A 19,789-nucleotide genomic window follows, 5' to 3' on the forward strand; every position below is an offset into this window, starting at 1 on the left:
CTCCTCCCCTCCGCCAGGGCGGCGCGCGGTGGAGGCGGCGCCGCTCTGCTGCCGCGGCCGCTCGGCGGCGCCGGAAGGGGCGGGGCCCGGCGGCAGCAGCGGCGGCGGCGGCGGCGGCGCGGCCTGGCCCGGCCCGGCTCGGCCCGCCCCGGCCCGGCAGGACGCGGCATGGCGCTGGAGCAGGCCCAGGCCCAGGCGGACGGCCCCGCCGCGGCGCCCGCCCCGCTCTGCGAGCCCGGCAGGTAGGCCCGGCCCGGCCCGGGGCGGCGGCGGCGGGGGGGAGGCCGGCGCGGGCGGCGAGTGACCGTTGTGTGTCGCGCAGCGGCAGCGCCCCGCAGAGCCCCGGCCCGGCGGCGGCGGAGCCCCCCGGCGCGGAGCCGCCCGAGCCGCCCGCCGCGGGGGCCGGCGACCAGGCCGAGCCGGAGCGCGGCGCGGCGGCGGAGCCCGAGCCCGAGCCCGAGCCCGACGCGGAGGTGGCGGCGGCGGCGGCGGAGCGCGACCCGGCGGCGGCGGCGGAGCAGCCCGAGGCGGCGGCGGCGGCGGCGCCCGCCAGGCCCTCGCAGAACATCGCGGTGCAGGTGGGTGCCGCCGCCGTGGGCGCGGGCGGGCTGGCGGCGCTGCGCGGCCGCTCACGGCGCCCCTCTGCCCCCGCAGACCGACTTCAGGACCGCCGACGCGGACGTGAACACGGACCAGGACATCGAGAAGAGCCTGGTGGGTGCCGAGCGCCGCCGCCGCCCCGGCGATAAAAAGGCTCTTGCGGTGCTTTCGCGCCGGGCGAGAACGGCCTCGGTTCTGGGGCCCCTTGCACGGCACGGCGGGGGGGGGGGGGGAGCGTTTGGCGGCTCCTGCGTGTGGCGGGCTCCTCCGTGCTCCCCTACTGGGTGTCCCCGTGCTTCTGCGGGCATGCGATGGGCGTCTTGGTCTCTCCCTGGCTGTGCCGCAAGTGAAACACCACTGGCTCGTTTCTTTCTAAAGCTCCCGTCTGGTTTAAAAAGACGGAAACATCCCCCCCACCGCCCCACACGGTGTGTTTTCCTTTTTTGGTCCACCAAGCTATCCTAAAGACTTCAGAGAGGAAAACAAGAAAACTTCCAAGTTCTGAATATATGTGCCATGGGAAAATGATAGCAAAATACTGTTAAATGAATTAGCTGGAGGCAGAGTTGTGCCTGGTGTTAGGTATCCTGATGCCTGCTCCCCTGCTCTTCCCACAAGATTTTTTTCTCGTTTTAGTACCAGCCTTGCAGTTCTTAAGCTCTGTTCTTTAGAAGAAGAAATGCAGTGTTAGCTGCAGCTTCAGGCGGTGGGTCTGTTAGTCTGATCTAGAGAGCCTGAGCTTTGAAAGCAGAGGTTAACTGTGATTATTGACAGTCTCAGCCTTAACATCCCCTGGGCCTTAACGCACAGTCGAGCTGTACTGCTTGCGTTTGTGCCCTCTTTGGTGTGAGGGAAGGGGAGGGTTCTCCTTGAGTTTCCGCTCTCTGCCACAGGACAAAATGATGTCTGAGAGGGCTTTGTTGAAAGAGCGTTACCAGGAGGTACTGGACAAACAGAGGCAAGTGGAGAATCAACTGCAGGTGCAGCTCAAGCAGCTCCAGCAGCGAAGGGAAGAAGAAATGAAGAACCACCAGGTATTTGGTGAAAATCCTTTTTTATTTAAGCTGCCTGTTAGCACTTACAGCTACACCATTAGGTGGGCTGATTCAGCCTCGTGCTGAGGGCTGCAGTGGGGTGCAAGCTGGCAGCCGGAAGTGGCAGTGGCATGCAGCATTGCAGTTTTCCCCGTGTACATATTCTTCTACAGCAGTAAGGATTGGCCCCTGCCCAAATCTGGCTGCTGAACAGTTCAGAATTGACTCCTAACACAGCACCTTGCATGCAAGTCACTTCCTGCTGGTGATCTTGCAACATCTGTTCAGTAAGCACACAATCTTTCACATGAAAACTAGTGAAGAAGCTGGAAGTGAGGAGAATTAACTCCCTATGATGAGCAGCTGGAAGTGAGGAAGATTAACTCCATGTGATTACGCAGGTCTCCTGGCCATTGGCTCAGGGACCACTAGGTTAAATAAGTGATTTGCAGCTCTCTCTATGGTAGCTCATGTTGGGACAAAAGGAGCCATCAGGGACCCATCACTTTGATCTAAAGCGAGGCGTGGAAATCATTGCCCCTTAAAATGTTTCTAAGGAGACGGGAGATTCGTAGGCTTTCTGTCTCCTGGCTTTCCTCATAGTAACCCCTATGTATCTTATCTGGGGCTTGATCTACTAAAAAGAAAGATTTCCATGATGCATGTAATCTCTCTTCAACTTAACTAAAACAGTAACTTGATTTAAAAACAAAGAAAACTATTACTTGGGGATTTTGCTCTTTATTTGCTTGAGGCTTGTTTCCTCTAGGAGATTCTGAAAGCCATTCAGGATGTGACCATCAAGCGAGAAGAGACAAAGAAGAAGATGGAGAAAGAAAAGAAAGAATTCTTGCAGAAGGAGCAAGATCTGAAGGCAGAAATTGAGAAACTCTGTGAGAAAGGCAGAAGGTATTAGTATGGAGAAGCAAGTATTTGTTAGAAAAAAACATATAGTTGAACCCTGATGTATGTCTGATTCGAGGAAGATCACTGAACTTCTGGAAGCAGCAAGTGTTTTGGTGAGCAGTTGAGGGAGAGACCTGTTCGGTTTTGAACAGATCTACTACAGACTGAGCAGCTTCTCTGTACAGAAGATATTAAAATGAAATTTGGGGGCAAAAGGTTGTTGTTTTGCCCGCTAACTGTATGCGTGGACAGAATTGGCGTTGATGATAATGCAGCTCAGCTCTGAACGTGTTGCCGTCTTTCAGAATCCAGTGCCTTTCAGCAGGAGGCAGTACTATTCTCTTGGAGTGCTAGAAGTGTGGTCTTGTCGGACTTAGCAAGTCATCCTACCCAAAACTTTCCATTTAGGTAGGCTGCTCAAACCTGCTGTGCACCTGATGGTATTTGAAAGGCTCCCTGGTGCAGTCATGCTTTGCTGTAAGATAGGCAGCATATTCTGTGCAAGGAATCTCACTACGTGAAGAGGGACTCTAAAGCAATCAGGCTTTGACTTGTTTGTGAAGAACTTGAGCTTCCTTTGGATGGTGAATTTGCACTTTTACATAGCTGTTCTGTCTTGTCCTGGAGGTCTGATTTTTTGAGGGCTCAGTCATAGCGTTTTTGGATAAAGCTACTTCAGTAATGGTTCCAAGAACTCAGCCTCTTTTTCCCCTGTGAATGAACTGTTGCAAAGAATGTGTCGTCAGGGAGGCACAGCTCTGCAGAGGATTCTGGTTGTATGCTGCAGTCTTTGTGCAGTATCATGATACAGCAGATTTCTGCCTTCTTCTCACGGATGATGGTAGTGATTGCTTTCAAACATTTATTGAATGGCTCAGTTTTCAGAGTATGTAGCTACACTGGGCACACAGCTGTGCAAATACCTTGTTTAAACTTGAGCCAATACAGCATTAGAGGCTGTGCAGTGACACCTTTGCAATAGATGACTCCATCTGTCCTTTTTTTCTTGTGCAGGTTGCTGAAAGAACAAGAGGAGAAGGAAAACAAGATTGCTTCTCTGATTGCGGAGCAGTCTGATGAGAAGTAAGGCGCTCTATATTACCAGACTAATGCTGTTGAATAACCTTTTCCTTCCGGTCTTTTCCCTCCGACTGCAGGAAGCAAAAGATGTGGTAGATGAAAAATGAGATTTGCCTCACCCTAGAATATTTTGCTCTAGAGTAAATCTGGTGCTGCTGATGGGGGTAGGCTAGAGAGGTCAGTCGAACAGCGCTGTCCAGCGAGGCGCTCTAAAGGTTTTATCTCCTTTTCCAGCAGGTGGGTGTCCACGGTCTCTGGATTAAATCCTCTTTGATCCTGGTCACAAGCAGGCTCCTGGATACTTGTGACATGGAGATAAAGATCCCCCAAGATTAGAATTTATGCTCAGTGGATTGGCACAGCTTGCAACTGCTGCCTCTGATTGAATTTCGACTTTCCAGGATTAGGGTAGAGCTATTTCTCTTGGTGATGTTCCCTACAGCTTCCTGACTATTCTAAACTCTGGGCACATCTCTGCAGCGCTTAGATACGTGAGAAGTTCCAGATCAAAGTGTAGATCCTCATGTAACACAGGTGGAGTTGGGACAGATTTTTGGTGAGGGGACCTCCCTTCTCCTCATACCACTCTAGCCATACATGCATGTTTGCACGCTGGTTGTTCGCGTGCTCTGGAACAGCTCACTCCTGGGACTGGGACTCATGCAGCCCTGATGAACATGACTGGTGTCATAGCCTGGAAGCTGTCGGTATTCCACGCTTCTGCACAATCAAGGGCTATAAGGATCGATGTTTTTGTGAGAGTTTTGGCAGCTCTGCTGTTCCAAGTCATTCCAGTGCGTAAATGGACCTGTTCTGTTTCTGCCTCCAGGCAGTTATGGGAGATGGAGCTAGATAAGCTGAAGAACCAGCACAATGAAATCAACAGGAACATTCTTGAGGAGACAGAGCGGGCCTGGAAAGCAGAGGTTGGTAGATGGCTTCTTACCTGCAGAGTAGCTGAAAGCCTTTTAGGGGTTCCAGGTCACTGAGGAATGATGCTCAGGACCTGAAACTAGGGGCAGCTGACGATGAGGCCAAGTCCTCCTCTTCACCGGGTGAGAGGAGGTGTAAACAAATATCAGCGCAGTAAACATTAATCCAAACTGGTGCCCCAGTGCAGTTAGCATGGTGCTTAGTGAAGAGGTTACAGTCACAGTCTGGCAGCACGAAACAGGAATACAGAAACTACTCTTCATGTGGGGCCTGTCTCTGCTAGATCCTGTCCCTGGAGAGCCGAAAGGAGCTGCTGGTGTTGAAACTAGAGGAAGCAGAAAAAGAAGCAGAGCTGCACCTCACCTACCTCAAGTAAGTTCCTGTAGTCTCAGAAATGGCAGGGTGACTCAAGTATTGCTATGTGCCTGTTTGCTGTTCCTCTGCCTGTATTGGACATTTGCCTGAAATAGGTTGAGGTTTCTTGTGGGTTTCTTTATTAAACTACTGTGATTCTGCAATGTCGCGGAACAAGGGCACATGGGGTTGTGCTTATTCCCTGCTGTCTTTCCTCTGCTGAACATCTGCCATGTTCTCGACCTGGTGGCACTGTGCTGACTGCAGTATCTGTGCCTGTCCGCCAGATCAGTCTCTGCACTCTGGTAGCACCACGTGCCCTCCTCTTGCAGAGGTCCTTGCCCAGGTTTGAGCCCCTCTTCCTGCCTGGCCAGAGGAGGGGAGCCCTGGTGGGGAAAGACAGGAGGGTCTTGGGAGTTAGTTGTTCCTGGCTGCTCTCACTTTGCTACCAACAAGAGCACAGCTGCAAGAAGGAAAGTTGAATTGTGCTCGCAGGTCTGCGCCACCCACGCTGGAGACCATGAGGCCCAAACAGGAGTGGGAGATGAGGCTGAACAGGATACGAATGACCAAGGAAAGTGTCCGAGTAAGTCCCTGGCAGACAGTTCCCAACATAACAGTGAGCAGTTTGTGTTAATGCTACTTTGCATGCTTAGTTTCAACCCTCTTGAGGAGAGGACCAAGCCACAGGAAAAGGGTTTGTGCCCAAAAGCATGGCACAGTCAGTCTGCCCTTGTGGGCAGCTGCAGAGATCTTCTACACACCTCCTTGGGCTGATGCGTGTGGATAAACAACGTGGATACTAAAGCGGTGTGGTGGGTTAGTGGCAGAGGCAGGTATTCCTCCCTCTGAGTCTCCCCCCCCCCCCTTTTAGTCTTGTGGAGCCAAATTGTGTCTGCTTTAGGGCCTGCAGCCGTTCCATGGCTGAGAACGCTTTGCCCAGGCAGCAGTGGCAGAGGAATTCACCTGTTCTAGGCATGCAGCATCCAGAACTTACTCAGGCAGCAGCTTTGATAACTCTGCCTCTCTTTCCTTTCCTCTCTGTTAGGATCAGTTCAATGACCACATTCAGATGGTGAGAAATGGAACAAAGCTGAGCAGCCTTCCGCAGATCCCGACCCCAACCCTGCCACCCCCACCCTCAGAAGTGAGTGCCTCTCCAGCCTGGCAAATACAAGCTTTGGTTGCTCTGAGGTCAGTGCTGGCAGGAGCCTGCCTGCCAGCCCCTAACTGGCGCTGCCTGTGCTACGTGCTTTGAAGGAGGCTGTGCAGGATTGTTTTCTGGAGCTTGTGCTTGTCCTCTGAGGCAGCTGTCTCTGGGGAGAAGGGTCTGCACTGCCCTCCTTTGCCACGAGGGGTATAACTGCCAGTGCCTGTGGCTCAGCCCGCCTCCTGCCTGGCTGGGCTGGAAGGTGCTAAGCTCTGCTTTCAGATGGGCTTATTCTAACCAGCCTTTCCTTTCTCCCTGTTTTTCTTTCTCAGACAGATTTCATGTTGACGGCATTCCAGCCCAACCCCTCCCTTGCTCCCAGGCTCCCGTTCCCCATCGGACCAGTTCCCGTTCCCATGGTCATGCCAAGTGCTGATCCCCGGGCACTCTCCTTTCCGCTCCTGAACCCTGCCATCTCCAGACCTAACCAGCCTTCCCCGCCACTGCCTGCTTCCCAAGGAAGAAACAGCCCTGTAGTGGCATCACTTATTGGCACGCACAGTCCTCACATGACTCCTGCTGCCTCCATCCCTCCTCCACCAGGTTTGGGAGGAGTTAAGGTCACTCCAGAGTTTCACATGCCACAGCCAGCTGATAAGCTGGAAAAGCTGCTGGAGAAATTGTTGACTCGATTTCCGCAGTGCACCAAGTAAGTGTCTTGCACTGTCTTTCCCAGGAAACGAAAGCTTGCATGTGGGATATGAGCTGAGATAAAGGGAAGCGGAGCTTGTCTGGGAGCATGAGGAGTCTGTAGGAAAGGGAGGGAAGCCAAATCTGAGGGCTCTCTCTCAGCTCTCCCATAGCACTGGGAACAAGGAAGGTCTGGAGCTTTATTTAAAGAGTGGCCGCGATACTGGAGCACAGCGTAGAGTGCTCTACGTGCAGCCCTACCTCTGGCAAGTCCATCAGCCTGCGTGGCAGGTGGGCACTGTCTCTCGCTCCAGCTGGGTTTGCCTACTCTTCCCCCAGCATTTTGGAGACAGAAGCTCAGTGTGTAATTCGTCTCATTTAGGGTATCGACTGCTCTCTGTAGACAGTTGAGAGCACATGGTCCTTTGCTGTGATACCTCAGGCTTCTTCCCCTGAGACCTGAACGGGGATGGCTGACTGGTCTGGAGCAGTATCGCAGATCCTCTGGCAGATGCGGCCCTGCTTGTGGGGGCCAGTTCGGCTTGCTAGCGGTGGGTGGGAGCTCTTAGCAGGCTGCTGTTCTGCAGGGCCCAGCTCACCAACATACTGCAGCAGATCAAGACTGCTCGGAGGACCATGGCGGGGCTGACCATGGAGGAGCTGAACCAGCTGGTGGCGGCGAAGCTGGCGGAGCAGCACGAGCGGGCAGCGGTCGGGGCTCAGGTGGGAGAGCTGTGGGGGATAGTGGGGGCTGCCAGGCTCCTTGCTGGGGGAGGCAGCCTGGCAGCAGCGAGGAGCAGTGCCTGTGGCTCAGTTGCCTGCAGACTGTGCTGCGCAGGGCCCACTGCTGGAAACGTGCTGAGCTCAGGCTTGGTCTGTGTGCAGCAGGCTTGTCCCTGGGGTTCCCCTTTCTGTTGACTGTGGAGCAACGCTAGGGTAACTCAGCTCTCTTCCTGGACTTCCCTGATATGCCTCTGTTTGCCTTGCTACAGCCACTCGGTCGGATCCGGGCGCCCATGTTTTCTGCTCCTCTGCCTCAGATCAGCACGCCCATGTTCCTGCCCCCGGCCCAGGTGGCTTACCCCGGAACAGCGTCGCACGTAAGACTTCTTGGCTTCGCTAGAGTGCCTCAGCATCCCCAGGGAAAGCCAGCTGGGGAGGGAGCCCTTCTGGGGGGGGAACGAAAGGAAGAGACGGTGAAGTTGAGCCCTCTCCTTGCATAGCTGCTCAGGCTGGTGAGGCAGGAGGGAAGGGTTCGGAGCATGGCTCCTTTGTGCCCTGCCCCAGGGGAGAAAGGAGCAGCTGTGAGAGAGGTGGCAGAGGTTCTGGCACAGGATGGCTGTGTGCAGAGGGAGGAATCGGGCAAACCATGGCCCCTGGCTGCGGCTGGTGGGACAAGTCGCTGGAACATGGAATATATGATCTGAACTGGGGCGTCTGACTTCTGTGACTGTCTGCTTTGTGTTCCCTCTCTGCTTGTCCCAGACCCCGGCCGCCTGTAAGCTGTGTCTAATGTGCCAGAAGCTTGTGCAGCCCGGTGACCTTCACCCCATGGCCTGCTCGCACGTGCTGCACAAGGAGGTGAGTGTGCTGCCCCACTTGGCGCTTCTCTTGCCTTCTCTCAATGTTCCTTGTAATGGTTCCTAGTGCCAGTCCCTTCCCAGGTCCCTGAGCATGCATAGCAAGTCCCCAGGAGTCCGTGCTGTAAACAGATCCCGCCAGGAGGAGGGTGTAATCGGTAACTAACCTCTTTGTGCCCTGTCACCCTCTCTTTCCGCACTCCTAGCTGGACCACCCCGAGTGGCTGTTTGGTAGTGGCTTCTAAATACAGTGTCTTATATTCTCGCCTTAGAGCCTGTGCTCCTTGTTTGGAGGGTTAGATCCTGGCCTTTTCCCTTCCTGGAGTAGGATGCTGTGGGAAGATCTAGAATACGGGGTGACAGAGAGCTGCCTGTCACCCAGTTGTCTGGGTATCGTGGCTCTGTGCATGTGAACTCTCGGGAAGAGGAGAGACTCTCTCCTCTCATGGCACTGGCTGCGGTTCATCCATGTAGGCAAATCCCTCCTCCTAATGGTTGCTTTATGGCCCCAAGTGACTACTGAGGAAGCCGAAAGCCATGAGCTCAGGAGAGCCTGATGCTGCTGCTAGATTGAAAAGGGCTCCCTCATCACTGTGACCCTTTGACGGAGGGTGTTTCTAGGGAGCAAAATAAACCATCCCTTAAACTGAGTGCCCCTTGCCAGCACTGCTCTGGAAAAGTAATGCCACGCTGTGTTCACAGCGCCTTTGAGTTGTGCCAGTGGCTCTTGACTAATTCTCTCTCTTCTAGTGCATCAAATTCTGGGCACAAACCAACACAAATGACACTTGCCCCTTTTGCCCAAGTCTCAAATGACGGCTACTCGAACAAAGCGTCCCCACTGGAGGAGTTGCTGTGAATAGACAGGATCAATTCTAAGATTTCTACAGTTCTATATTTATACGACCATGTATACACATGTACATTTTTATTATATAGGTAATGTGTGTATAGAAAGTCTGTATACATACAAATTCATAAATAAAGTGTGTATATTATGCAGTGATTTGCTGCTGCCCCTCATTTCTTGGTTGTTCATAGCCTTACTGGCTTCCTTGCTAACATGTGTTAGCAAACTGCTTGCTGGGCCTTCAGCAGTTGCTGTAGCTACCTCTGTCCACTTATCTGCTTGGCTTGCAGCATGTCCTTCCCTGGGGGAGCATTCGCAGCAGCTCCGCGCTTTGCACAAAGCATTCCCCTCGGTGGGATGTCCCCCCGCCCCGTGCCCCAGCAAACCCATCCTCTGCCACATCCATCTGGTGCTACTTGTGCTCAGTGGGTAGTACCCCTCCTAGCAATGAACAGGTTCCAGACAAAGAGGAATTTTTGTGTTTTTTAATATAATAATAATTTACCGTGTTAACATTCATTGTTCTTACATAGACATTAGGTTACAGAGTACTGGAGTCTACAGCAGCAGCTGGGGGTAACTGTCCCCATCCCTTCTCCCACTGGGCAAAGTTCTGCTCACGCGTTCACCCAGTGCTTCCTGTTGTAACTCTGGGCCCTGGGGAGGGAGCGCTTGGGAGTGAACACATTTTGGCTGCACTGCAGCTCAGGATAACCAACCTTTTGCAATTCCAATTTTCCCCTCTCCTGTACTTTCTCCTAAAACACAGGCTGATGCACCAGCCTCTTCTCCATGGATTTCGGTGGGATTAAGAGGTGCTCAGCACCACTTAAAATCTTGCGCTTAATCTGGAGGTCTTTTTCTCCTTTTGCAGTCTGTGGCACAAACTCAGCACTGCTAGAAGCACCTATGCCTTGGGATTGGTTAGTGCGAGTGCTGCCCGTGCACAGCACGGCTGAACTCAGCCGTGATCAGTCTGAATCTTTCTGTGTGCGCGCACGTGCCTCTTGGGCGTGTTTTAAGGCAGTGGTCCACAGCGTGGTCTCTGGGATCCTGGGGAGGGCCCTGGGCAGGCACGAGGGAGTGGCGGTCTGTGCGCGCTCTACAATTGCGTAACTTTGCCCCCTTGCGCTGGCGTCAGGTTGCTAACGATCACAGTCGTGGAGCAAGGCGGGGGAAGGGGATGCTGTACAAACACGGGAGCAGTGAAGTGGAACAATGCAGGGACACGTGTAATGGGCTGCTGTGGGCACAACGCTCTGGCTGGCTTGGCCTGCCTACGCTCCCGACACAGTGTGGGTCCCTGCCTCCCTCTCTGGCTCTCTTGTTGCTTTCTTAAAGAAATATTTAACTAAAGGACTTGGTTAACAGCCTTACGCTTGGTTACGAATGCAGACCTTTAACTCTCCAGCCCCTAGCACTGTCCCCTCCTGAACTGACCGCTCAGCTCTTGGGCACACATCCACTGGCCAGCTGCCACCTCTGCCCAGGCCCCGCAGGTAGCTCTGTCCCTCACTCGCAGAGGAACGTTGCCTTTTTAACTAGTAAATCTCAGTATTTAGAACAAAACCTGACTGCACTTCCATGTCCAAGTCCTAGGTGGAAAAGTAGGGAAATAGAGCATTACCAACTGCCTCCAGGCTCACGAGAGGCTGCTCCAGGGAAGGGAGAAAACAACTGTCAGTGCCACTCTTTCGCTGGGACTGGGGCAGTGCGAGGAGGCCTGCGGAGCTGTGGCTGGGGAAAGGAGGGGAGGGCTGTTCCTGTGTACTGGAAAATCCTCCCTTCGCTGTATGAACGAGATGGGGGCACAGCTGCCTTCCCTGCTCAATGTCCTTTTGGCTTGTGAACTACTGCTCTGGGTGATCCGACCATGCCCTCTTCCTGCATGCCTCCATCCTTGTCACCAAACCAATTACAAGACACATCCACTGAAACAAACTCCAGATCACCTATGATCTATAAAGTGCTTCCATCTGAGCATGCTGCTGCTGAGCTAGCTAGTCCGGCGCCTGGGTCGTGGCCAAGGCACTAGGACTGAGCAGAGGGCTTTAAAAAAAAACAAAAAAAACACAAACCAGAACCAAACCCTCACCAAAACCCTTTCACATTGGGTTTGGGACAGTGGCTTTCAGGGCTAGAATTAAAAATACAGATATATGTATGTATTGTACAGGTGAGAAGCATCCATTGTTTGTACACCTGTGTGCAGTACGGGGCCTGCTATATACACGCTCTGATTCTGCACAGCTGCACTACCAGTGACTCATATTGTAAAAAAAAAGAAAATAAATACAACCATGTGTTTAAAAAATAATAAATGCTGCAGTCCCCACAGCCACCTCCTGCCGCAGCCTGTTCCCCCCAAGCTGCGAAGGGAGTCTCATGCGTCTTGGGAGTAGGAGCCAGTGCCTGGCTGTATCCGCAGCCAGGCGCCGGGACACGGGGAGTTGAGGAGTCGCAGAGCAAGCCGAGCGGAGCCGTTGCGCCCCGCGCCGTGGGACTCGCTCCGGCTGGTGAGGCAAGGCAGCAGCTGCGGGCGGGGGCCAGCAGAGCCCGGCGCTGGCTCCCCTATGGCTTTCGAACAGGCGAGCGGGCTGCAGCACAGTCGGCTCTGGGCGTCAGCAGTTCGCTCTCGCCTGGCACTCAGTTTCTGCTTGTACCAGGCTGTGCTCTGCTCGCGGGGGAAATCTCCTTGCTAAATTCCCCACGTGGGCCTGAGGGACCAGGAAACGCAGGGGAAAGACCCCGTGTCCCAGAGCGGGGAGGCTGTTTTCCTCAGGGCTGGAGGGCAGCAGCCACGGGCTCTCCACGGCAAACACCGCTTGGTGCTAGGATGGAGGCGAGGCAGTTCCCTGTCCCCGAGGGGACATGGCGGGCAGGAGCAGAGTCGGGGGAGGATGTTATGGAGAGCAGAAGGCAGGGGAGGAGGAGGGTGGAAGCGGAGGCGCGTTCCTTCTGCTAAGGAAGCCCTTGCCTCTGGCTTCTCGTGTCCCCGGGCAGCTCCAGCTTTGCACTGCATGGGTATCTCCCAAAAGCCAAGGCTGGGGACAAGAGGCCCTGGAGATGTGCTCTAGAGGCCAGTTCACGCAGCGTCCTGGAGAGGGGAGCTGCACGGGGGCGGCCTCGGCCACAGCACACATGCACACGTGCACAGATCACTTACACGGATGGCCTGGCCCGCAGCCTCCCTGCGGGGGAGGCAGAGAAGGGCAGATACACAGGGATGCAGGGGGGAAAGGGGATGGATGTGGGATGGCTTATCAGTTTGACTCTGTCAAGCTTGGCAGGGCTGCGCAGGACTGCAAGGGAACAGCAGCAGACACTGCACCCAGGGCCGCAGGCAGGATGGCATTGCCGAGCTGCCGCCCCCAAACTGCCAGGCTGTTTCTGTGGGTCCCAGACAAAAGCAGCCGAGGCCCCGGGCTCCCGCTGCTGGCCCAGCCTGGGCTGCTGCCCCACAGACTGCAAGCCAGCGCTGCAGCTGCTCGCGGCGGGCTGGGGGGCAGCAAGGGCTGGTGTCCGGAACGAGGGCAGAGCCCTGGAGCACACAGAGGGGATCCCAGCCTGCTGCTCAGATCAGATCTGTCTGCTCTCCGGTGCTGGTGGTTCCCCCTGTCCTGGTGCCCGAATGCTGCCCTAGACGATGGGGACGTGAGGGCCCAGCCTCAGGGCTGGCATTCTGCTCCTGGCAGTGGGTCACTCCTGTCCTGCTACCCCCAAGGGCACCGAGTCCCCCAGGGCCAGGAGGGCTCCGCACGCCGCTGCCCTGCCTCCACGCTCCAGCCCCCGGAGAAGGGACCCACCTCTCCCTTGCCCCTGCCCCGCTGCCTCACCTGCAGGCCCCGGGGCTGCCCCCGCGCTCAGGTGTCACTTCAGCAAGGATATGTCATCGGCAAAGTCGTCGTGGTCCCGCCGCAGGCAGTGGAAGCAGCGCCACTGAAACACCATGAGGCAGAGCGGCAGCATGAAGAGGGCGCAGATGGCCGCCATGACGTAGGCGATGGTCATCAGGGTGGACTCGTCCGTCTGCGGGATGTTGTAGCCGCAGTCCTCCATATTGGAGTGCAGGTAAGGCCCCTCCACTGCAGCCGTCCGAAACTCGTCGTGCACTGCGGGCGGGATGAGGCAGAGGTCGGCTCACTGCGATACCCCCCGAGCGTCCACACGCCCTCTGCCCCTGCCTCCCTCGCCATCCCTTACCATGACAGGCACTGACAGCAAAGCCAATGCGCTTGCGGGCACGGTCGAAGACCACGTAGAAGCCCTCCATGATAACGGCGCCCATGACGGTGCCCGTGGAGGACTGAGAGATGGCGAACTTGTAGCAGTCGTCCTGAGAGGTGGCCACGTCCTCCACCGGGCGCAGGTATTGCTGCAAGGACAGAAGGTGCCGTCAGCAGGAAAGGAGCGCAGGGAAGAGCTCCTGTGGGCAGCTGTGTCCAGCATAGTCCTGCCTGTGCCACCCAGCTCCAGCCCGCTGCCCAGCTCAGCACCGGGCAGGGTCTGGCCCCACCAACGCTGACCTGGGGTAGGATGGTGATCCGGAAGGACTGGTTGGTGGCCTCCCCCATCAAGTAGAGGGACAGGACGGGGAAGATGTGCCAGGGGGTGGTGCCAACCTGCCAGCAAACCAGCTGCTCCCCCAGCCAGAAGCCATCCGGGAACTTCTCCGTCTGCCAGAGGGAAAGGAGAAGTGAGCGGGGCCATGCCAGGCAGGGAGCAGAGATGCTCAGGCTGGGGACAGGCGGGCACTCTGCTCCCAGCCATGCGCTGGCACTGGGAACATGTCTGCAGAGAGGGGAGGACTAGGCTAGTTTTGAGGGCCCCACTGACCGAAGAAGCTGTTTTGATGGATTTCACTGCAGCCTCGAAGACTTTCTTTGGCAGCCTGAGGTTGGTGGTCCCGCTATCCACGATGCTCTTGTCGTAGTTGTACTGGGGGCAGGAAGAGGAAGAGTGACCCAGGTGTAAGACACGAGCCCAGCTCCCCTCTTCCCTCCAGCGCCTGACTGCTCGGGCCACCCCTGCACAGCTAGCGGGGCCGGGCTCCAGCTTTGCTTGCCATGGTGACAGGCACAGCACCTCGGCTCCGGTTCCAGCTCCACCCTTGGACAAACCGCCTGTGCCCCCAGCCTCCACCAGCCCCTCAGCCACAAGGCTCCAAATCCAGAGGCAACGGGCCTGGAGTGCTCAGCGTGCTGGGCCGTTTCAGCAAGGGATGAAGGACAGACACCTCCAGCGGCAGGAACACCACCGTGCCTCGAAGGGCAGGCTCCCCTGGTGCCCCCGCCCCGCGTCACCTCTTTGCAGTCCATGTTCAGGTCCTGCCTGTTGACCTCGAGCTTGACGATGATGACTTCGTAGTACCACTCCTTGCGGATGGGTGTGTACCAGATGTCGCCCACGTACAGCGAGTGGTCGATGCCGCCAATGATCTGCAGCAGGGACAGACAGGTGTTGCCACCACATGGTGCCAACTCCAGCCAGGGCACGTCCCGTATGTCCAGACCTGCCCTCCAGGACACTCGCACCAGGGCTCCCGGGCCTCCCCAGCCTGCCACACCGGCTCCTGGCTCCAGGCTACTCACCATGCTGCCTCCCACCGACGCCAGGGCCTCAGTCTCATTGGGCGAGAAGCCTGCCCCGCACAGCTGGAGGGAGAAGATGTTGGGCACCCGGGTCTGCTTCACCAGGGAGTCAAAGAAGGGCTCCAGGCTGTCATCGGGCTGGTGGGAGGAGAAGAGCAGAGGCAGGACAGGGACATGTCAGTGCTACCCCTCCTCTATGCTGAGGAAAGGACACCCAGGCAAGCTCCCCGCAAGGTCACTAGCGCATCTACAAACGGGTATGGGCAAAGACCAAAGCGGGAACAACCCGAGGACGGAGGTACTCCAACAGAGCCCGTCTGAGAGGGCAGCAGGATCCCCAGCCACCTGTGAGCCAGGACTCACCCGGGCGATCTCGGCGTAGGCCAGCCCCAGGATCCCTTCCCAGTTGGAGCCGTTGATGAAGAATTTGTCTGACTCCGTGATGGCAGCGATGTTGGCTCTGACAGTGACGTTGGGGCCATGGGGGATGGTGACGAGGTCAGTGCCCAGCTCCCCCTCCCACTTGCCCTGGGTGTAGGGCACGTACACCCCCTTCCGCAGGTCCCGGTAGGTGCTGGACCTGGAACGGCATCGAAGAGCCAGACCAAGATGAGCGTGGGCGCAAGGACAGGCGGCTGCGCTGCGTGTGTCCCCCCAGCCCCTGTGCCCACAGCGTACTCACAGCTGCCGCTGGTAGTACCTCCGAAGGAAGGGGTGAGGCGCAGCCCCCACAGCAAAGTTACTGCTCCCTGTGTCCACCAGGATGTTCAGCTGGAGAAGGAGGAGAGAGGGGGAAGGCTCGTGACTCTGCAGTGGGACCCAGGTTGCACTGTCCACCCAGCCCTGGCTGGCTCTGCAGGCCAGGAGAAGCTTTCCCCATCCCCATGCCTGGTGCCAACTGTGCTGCGTGGACCCCGGCCCTCTCTGCTCCACGGCTCTGGGGCCTTGTCCCTGCAGTAAGCCCAGCTCTGCCCTCCCGACGGGGGCCAGGACATGCCCCATGCCCCCCACCCTGCACTCCACACGGGGCTCTGCGCACAGGGACGGCACAGGGACGGGCCGCGGCAGGCTGCCCGGGCTGGCAGAGCTCAGGGATGCAGGAGGGCTGCAGCACCGCGACGGAGCCCTGAGCTGGGGGGGCCGCCGTGCCCGGGGATGGCTCAGAGCGGCGGAGCAGAAGAGGACACGGCGGCGGAGCAGCAGTCGGCAACGTCAGGGTGTTGCACAAGAAGCAAACACTGTCCGGCAGCGTGCAAACAGAGCCCGAGCTCTCCTGCCCTGCTCAGCGCCCCCAGGCCTTGGCCCCCGCGCGCCCAGCACCCACGCAGGCACCTGGCAGGGTGCTGCGGGGCTGCAGAGGGCACTGGCAAGGGGGGCCCAAGCTCCCCTTGCCAGAAAACCTCCTAATTTGCTTGCAAAGCTGGTCGGAGGCACTGATAATACACGAGCCGCCGTGGATTGCTGGGTCCGCTAATCGGCCATCCATATGCTGAGCTCTGCTCCTGATTCATCCCTGCCCGTGCCCTGGCTTACCAGCTCACAGGGCAGGGCTTGGCAAACGTCCCGCCAGCGGGGCCGGGAGCGGGCTCGCCCCCCCGAACCTGCCCCCAGCCGAGCCCTGCTGGCGGCCCCCCCGCCCTGCACGGAGATGGGTAAGCCGGGGGGACTGCTGGGGTCTGAGCAGGGCTCACGCGGGGCTCGCGCAGCCGTGGGGCTCCCAGCCCGCTTTGGGGAGCAGGGCTGCGGGCCGCCCTCTGGCCCCAGCGGCCTGGTTCCCCAGCACTGCCCAGCAGCCTGGCAGGGCTTCGGCCCTTAATCTGCGGAGTCAGAGGGCAGAGGAAGGCAGCTAATGCGCTTGTGCTAATCGCAAAGGCACTCGGACACAGCTGGCAGAATTCTTTCAACGAATCGCTAACACCAGCTAGCTCCATGCAACACGTCCTCGGCACCCCTCGTCCCGGCCGTGCCGTGCCTCGGGCAATGCGGTGCCCTGCCAGCTCCCTGCAGCCACCCCAGCGCAGCGCAGGGGTTCCCCACGGCGCTCCCCCCGTGCCGTGCCGGGGCTCCTCGGACCCCCGGCAAGCTTTTTGCCCAGGGGAACATTTCAGGCACCGTCTGAGATCTGAGCCTCACGTTGGGCCCCGCAGCCCCTCGGGTGAGCGCTAAGAGCCGCCCGGGACGCCTCGGTGCTGCGCTCGGCACTCGAGCAGCCTCACCTCCCCTAGGCAACCTGCCACCTGCAGCCACTGCCGCTGCGCCCGCGCCATTCCCGGGACGATTCTGTTTGATCTTGTGTTAAAGGCCATCTGCTCCAGGCAACTCATTCTTGCTGCTCTCCAGAGCACTCAGTGAAAACAGCTTTCCCTGGAGAAACACCTGCTGAACCGAGGCCGCAGGGAGAGGCCGCAGGCAGCAGGGAGGGAGTTTTGCTCTGAGGACTTTCCCTTGCCTAGCCGAGAACAACAGTTACGTCAGGGAGCCAAGGAAACCCGCAGCTGCCCAGGACCTGAACGCAAGCTGCCCCAGCGAAGGGCAGAGCTCTGGCCAGCGCAGGGGCTGTCACACAGCCCCAAACCTGGCCGTCCCCCCACCAGGCTGGCGGGGGCCCAGCGCCGTGGTCTGGCACTGGCACTGGCACGTGCACGGCGTGAGATGTGCCCGTCAGGATGGCAGCGTCTTGCACTAGCGTAAGCGATGGCAGGAGGCAGTGGGGGGGCCTCGCAGGCTGCCTTCTGCTGGCTTGGGGTTTGCTGTCACGAGGAGAGGACTTGTCTCCTGGAGACTCAGCCGAGTCATCGATCCAGCCTGGGACACAACACTCGAGCCGGCGAGGCCTGGATGTGTGCGGCGGGGACATTTTCTGAAACCCTTCCGCAGCTCCCTCAGTGTGACAGCCCCTCCGGGCACCTTGGCAGAAGCACTGCCTCCCCGCGCACGCGAGCGCAGCGACCGGCAGCACGTGCCGCCGCGCTGGGTACCACTTTGGGGTCGGCCCGCAGGCTGCTCGCAGCGCCTGGCTCCGCCGGGCCTGGCGCGGGCTGAGCCGGATGGCAGCCCCAGGGTCGCGGGGGGACACGCAGTGCAGCTGTGGCACCAAGCCCTGACGCCCTGGCTCACGATGCTCAGCTCCCGCGCGTGTCTGGGTTTATTTGTGCATCACCCGGTGCCGGGGATCCAGGCATCGACGTGGAGTGACATTAGCATGCTAATAGACATGGGCGTAAGAGCAATTAATTACTGATAGTGACTCCACTGTGCAGCACAGCTCAAAACCATAATTAAAGCACAACAGAAAGGGAACAGAGAAACTTCCTTGCTACACTAGGAGGGTGAAATGAAGGCTAAGGAGGGAGTGGGGTCAGCCGGGGGGGCTGGGGCCAGGGCCACCGCTCAGCCCCCGGAGCAGGCGCTGCTGGGGCACGGGACAGTCTCTGCAGCGTTGGGGTGGGCTGTCCTCATGGACACTGAGCCCAGCGAGGGCAGGAGGTGGGGGGTCTCCAGGCAGAGCATCAGGGTTTTCTCTGCCCCTTTCACACAGCGGGCTTGGCCTATTTTGTGTGAAAGGTCTCAGCCGGTCACAGGCATCTGTCCTGTCCGTGGGGTGCACAGGGACAGAGGGCGACAGCAAGGGCCGGATGCAGGGAGCCAAAAGCATGCACCTGGGGGCAGGCAGCAAAGCGGAGGGCAAAGGAGGGCCTGTGCCAGAGCGGCTGCTGGATGCAATCCACCCCAGCCTGAGCCTGAGCCAAAGCCCAAGACGGATACAGCCGGCGGGGCTGGAAGCGGCTGGTGGACCGAGGCTGACATTGGGTCAGCTGGGCCCAGGGGACCAGGCGCGTGTTCAGCCCTCGGTAGCCACTCCGGGCCAACGCAGGGAGCGACTGGGACTGGCTGCGTTTGCGCCTTTGAGAAGGACAGGTTCCTCGCAGATAAACACCCACCACCCTCCCCGTTCTCCTGCATAGGCACAAACATGCTTTTTCACGTGAAGCTTTTAATCCCATTAAAATGCCTGGAGGGATTTTGTTCCAGCACACACACACACACGCATGCACGCACACACACACACACTCACACCCCACATTCGCACTTGGAAGGAGTCCAGGGCTGGAAGATGCTGCCCAAAAAGGTGACTGTTTCAGAGCGCCTGGAAACAGGTGGTTCTCACTGAAATTATTTGGCAGCTGCGACACATGGCAGATTCCAGGCAAAAGCTTCGGCGGGGCTGGATGATGAAACAACATTTAAAACTAGGCTTTAGAAATAATCTCCCCTCTCGCTTCCCAAGCGCGTCCTGCCAGGGCGGCAGACGACCCCGGGCGGGCAGGGAGCCGCTCGGGAGACCCGATCCCGGCAGGCAGGCAGGCAGGCAGGCAGGCGGGCAGGGAGCCGCCCGGGAGACCCGATCCCCGCGGGGCGGCGGCGGCGGCGGCGGCACGGAGCCCCCTGCCCGCGGGCGGCTTCCCTCGGCGGCGGGGAGGCGCGGGCAGGCCCCGGCGCGGCCTTACCTTCTGCGGGGGGCTGCCCACCGCCATCTCCACGTAGTAGCCCTGCCCCGACTTGCCGCGCAGGTTGTCCACCATGGCCACGAAGCTGCCGGCCCGCGGGCCGCCCGCCGCCGCCGCCTCCTCCTCCTCCGCCGCCGCCGCCCGGCGCGCCCGCGGCCCCGCCGCCGCGGCCTGGCCGCCGCCGCCGCCGCGCAGCGGCAGCCGGATCCCCGCGGCCCCGGCGGCGGCGGCGGTCCCGGCGGCGGGGGGGGCCAGGCCGGCGCCCAGCCACAGCAGCACCCAGGGCCAGGCGCCGGCCATGCTGCGGCCGCGCTGCCTCGCGGCGGGCGGGCCCCGTGCGCGCTGCGGCCGCCTACCGCCGCCAGCCGGCGGCGCCCCGCACCAGCGCCGCGGCCGCGCCAGGGCGCCGCGCTCCTCCCTCCCTCCCTGCCGCGCCGCGCCGCCCGCCGGGACTCGTAGTCGGCCCCGCGCCACCGCCGGCCTCCGCCGCCGCCCCGCCGAACTACGACTCCC

General features: G+C 58.8%; 2 protein-coding genes across 2 annotated transcripts; one reads left to right on the forward strand and one right to left on the reverse strand.

The window, feature by feature from the left end:
* The first annotated feature begins 168 nt into the window (after nucleotides 1-168).
* On the forward strand, nucleotides 169-9,333 carry RNF214 (ring finger protein 214). Its single transcript, XM_067310007.1, has 15 exons — nucleotides 169-242; nucleotides 323-578; nucleotides 655-714; nucleotides 1,494-1,634; nucleotides 2,404-2,543; nucleotides 3,555-3,623; nucleotides 4,450-4,546; nucleotides 4,837-4,925; nucleotides 5,403-5,493; nucleotides 5,956-6,054; nucleotides 6,390-6,766; nucleotides 7,335-7,470; nucleotides 7,740-7,847; nucleotides 8,233-8,328; nucleotides 9,078-9,333. Exons 1-15 carry the CDS (start codon nucleotides 169-171, stop codon nucleotides 9,141-9,143), a joined length of 1,899 nt encoding a protein of 632 aa, XP_067166108.1. The 3' UTR covers nucleotides 9,144-9,333.
* Nucleotides 9,334-9,647: 314 nt separating this feature from the next.
* Nucleotides 9,648-19,576, reverse strand: BACE1 (beta-secretase 1). The gene is made up of 10 exons (XM_067310145.1): nucleotides 19,277-19,576; nucleotides 15,451-15,539; nucleotides 15,132-15,348; nucleotides 14,769-14,906; nucleotides 14,481-14,615; nucleotides 14,014-14,115; nucleotides 13,704-13,853; nucleotides 13,381-13,552; nucleotides 13,014-13,289; nucleotides 9,648-11,690 (listed from the first exon to the last, which is right to left on the reverse strand). The coding sequence occupies exons 1-9, from the start codon at nucleotides 19,574-19,576 to the stop codon at nucleotides 13,048-13,050; spliced, it is 1,545 nt and encodes a 514-aa protein (XP_067166246.1). The 3' UTR covers nucleotides 9,648-11,690; nucleotides 13,014-13,047.
* Nucleotides 19,577-19,789: the final 213 nt, after the last annotated feature.

Source organism: Apteryx mantelli, chromosome 23, assembly GCF_036417845.1.
Source record: "Apteryx mantelli isolate bAptMan1 chromosome 23, bAptMan1.hap1, whole genome shotgun sequence".
Lineage (NCBI taxonomy): Eukaryota > Metazoa > Chordata > Aves > Apterygiformes > Apterygidae > Apteryx > Apteryx mantelli.

Bases quoted from the DNA above. Each gene is read 5' to 3' on its own strand.
- RNF214 (XM_067310007.1), top strand. From the start codon at position 169: ATGGCGCTGGAGCAGGCCCAGGCCCAGGCGGACGGCCCCGCCGCGGCG. The intron at 7,471-7,739 runs GTGGGAGAGCTG...GCCTTGCTACAG, and splicing joins GGGCAGCGGTCGGGGCTCAG to CCACTCGGTCGGATCCGGGC. The intron at 7,848-8,232 runs GTAAGACTTCTT...TGCTTGTCCCAG, and splicing joins ACCCCGGAACAGCGTCGCAC to ACCCCGGCCGCCTGTAAGCT.
- BACE1 (XM_067310145.1), bottom strand. From the start codon at position 19,576: ATGGCCGGCGCCTGGCCCTGGGTGCTGCTGTGGCTGGGCGCCGGCCTG. The intron at 14,116-14,480 runs GTGACGCGGGGC...TCCTGCCCCCAG, and splicing joins TGAACATGGACTGCAAAGAG to TACAACTACGACAAGAGCAT. The intron at 13,553-13,703 runs GTCAGCGTTGGT...CTGTCCTTGCAG, and splicing joins GGATCACCATCCTACCCCAG to CAATACCTGCGCCCGGTGGA.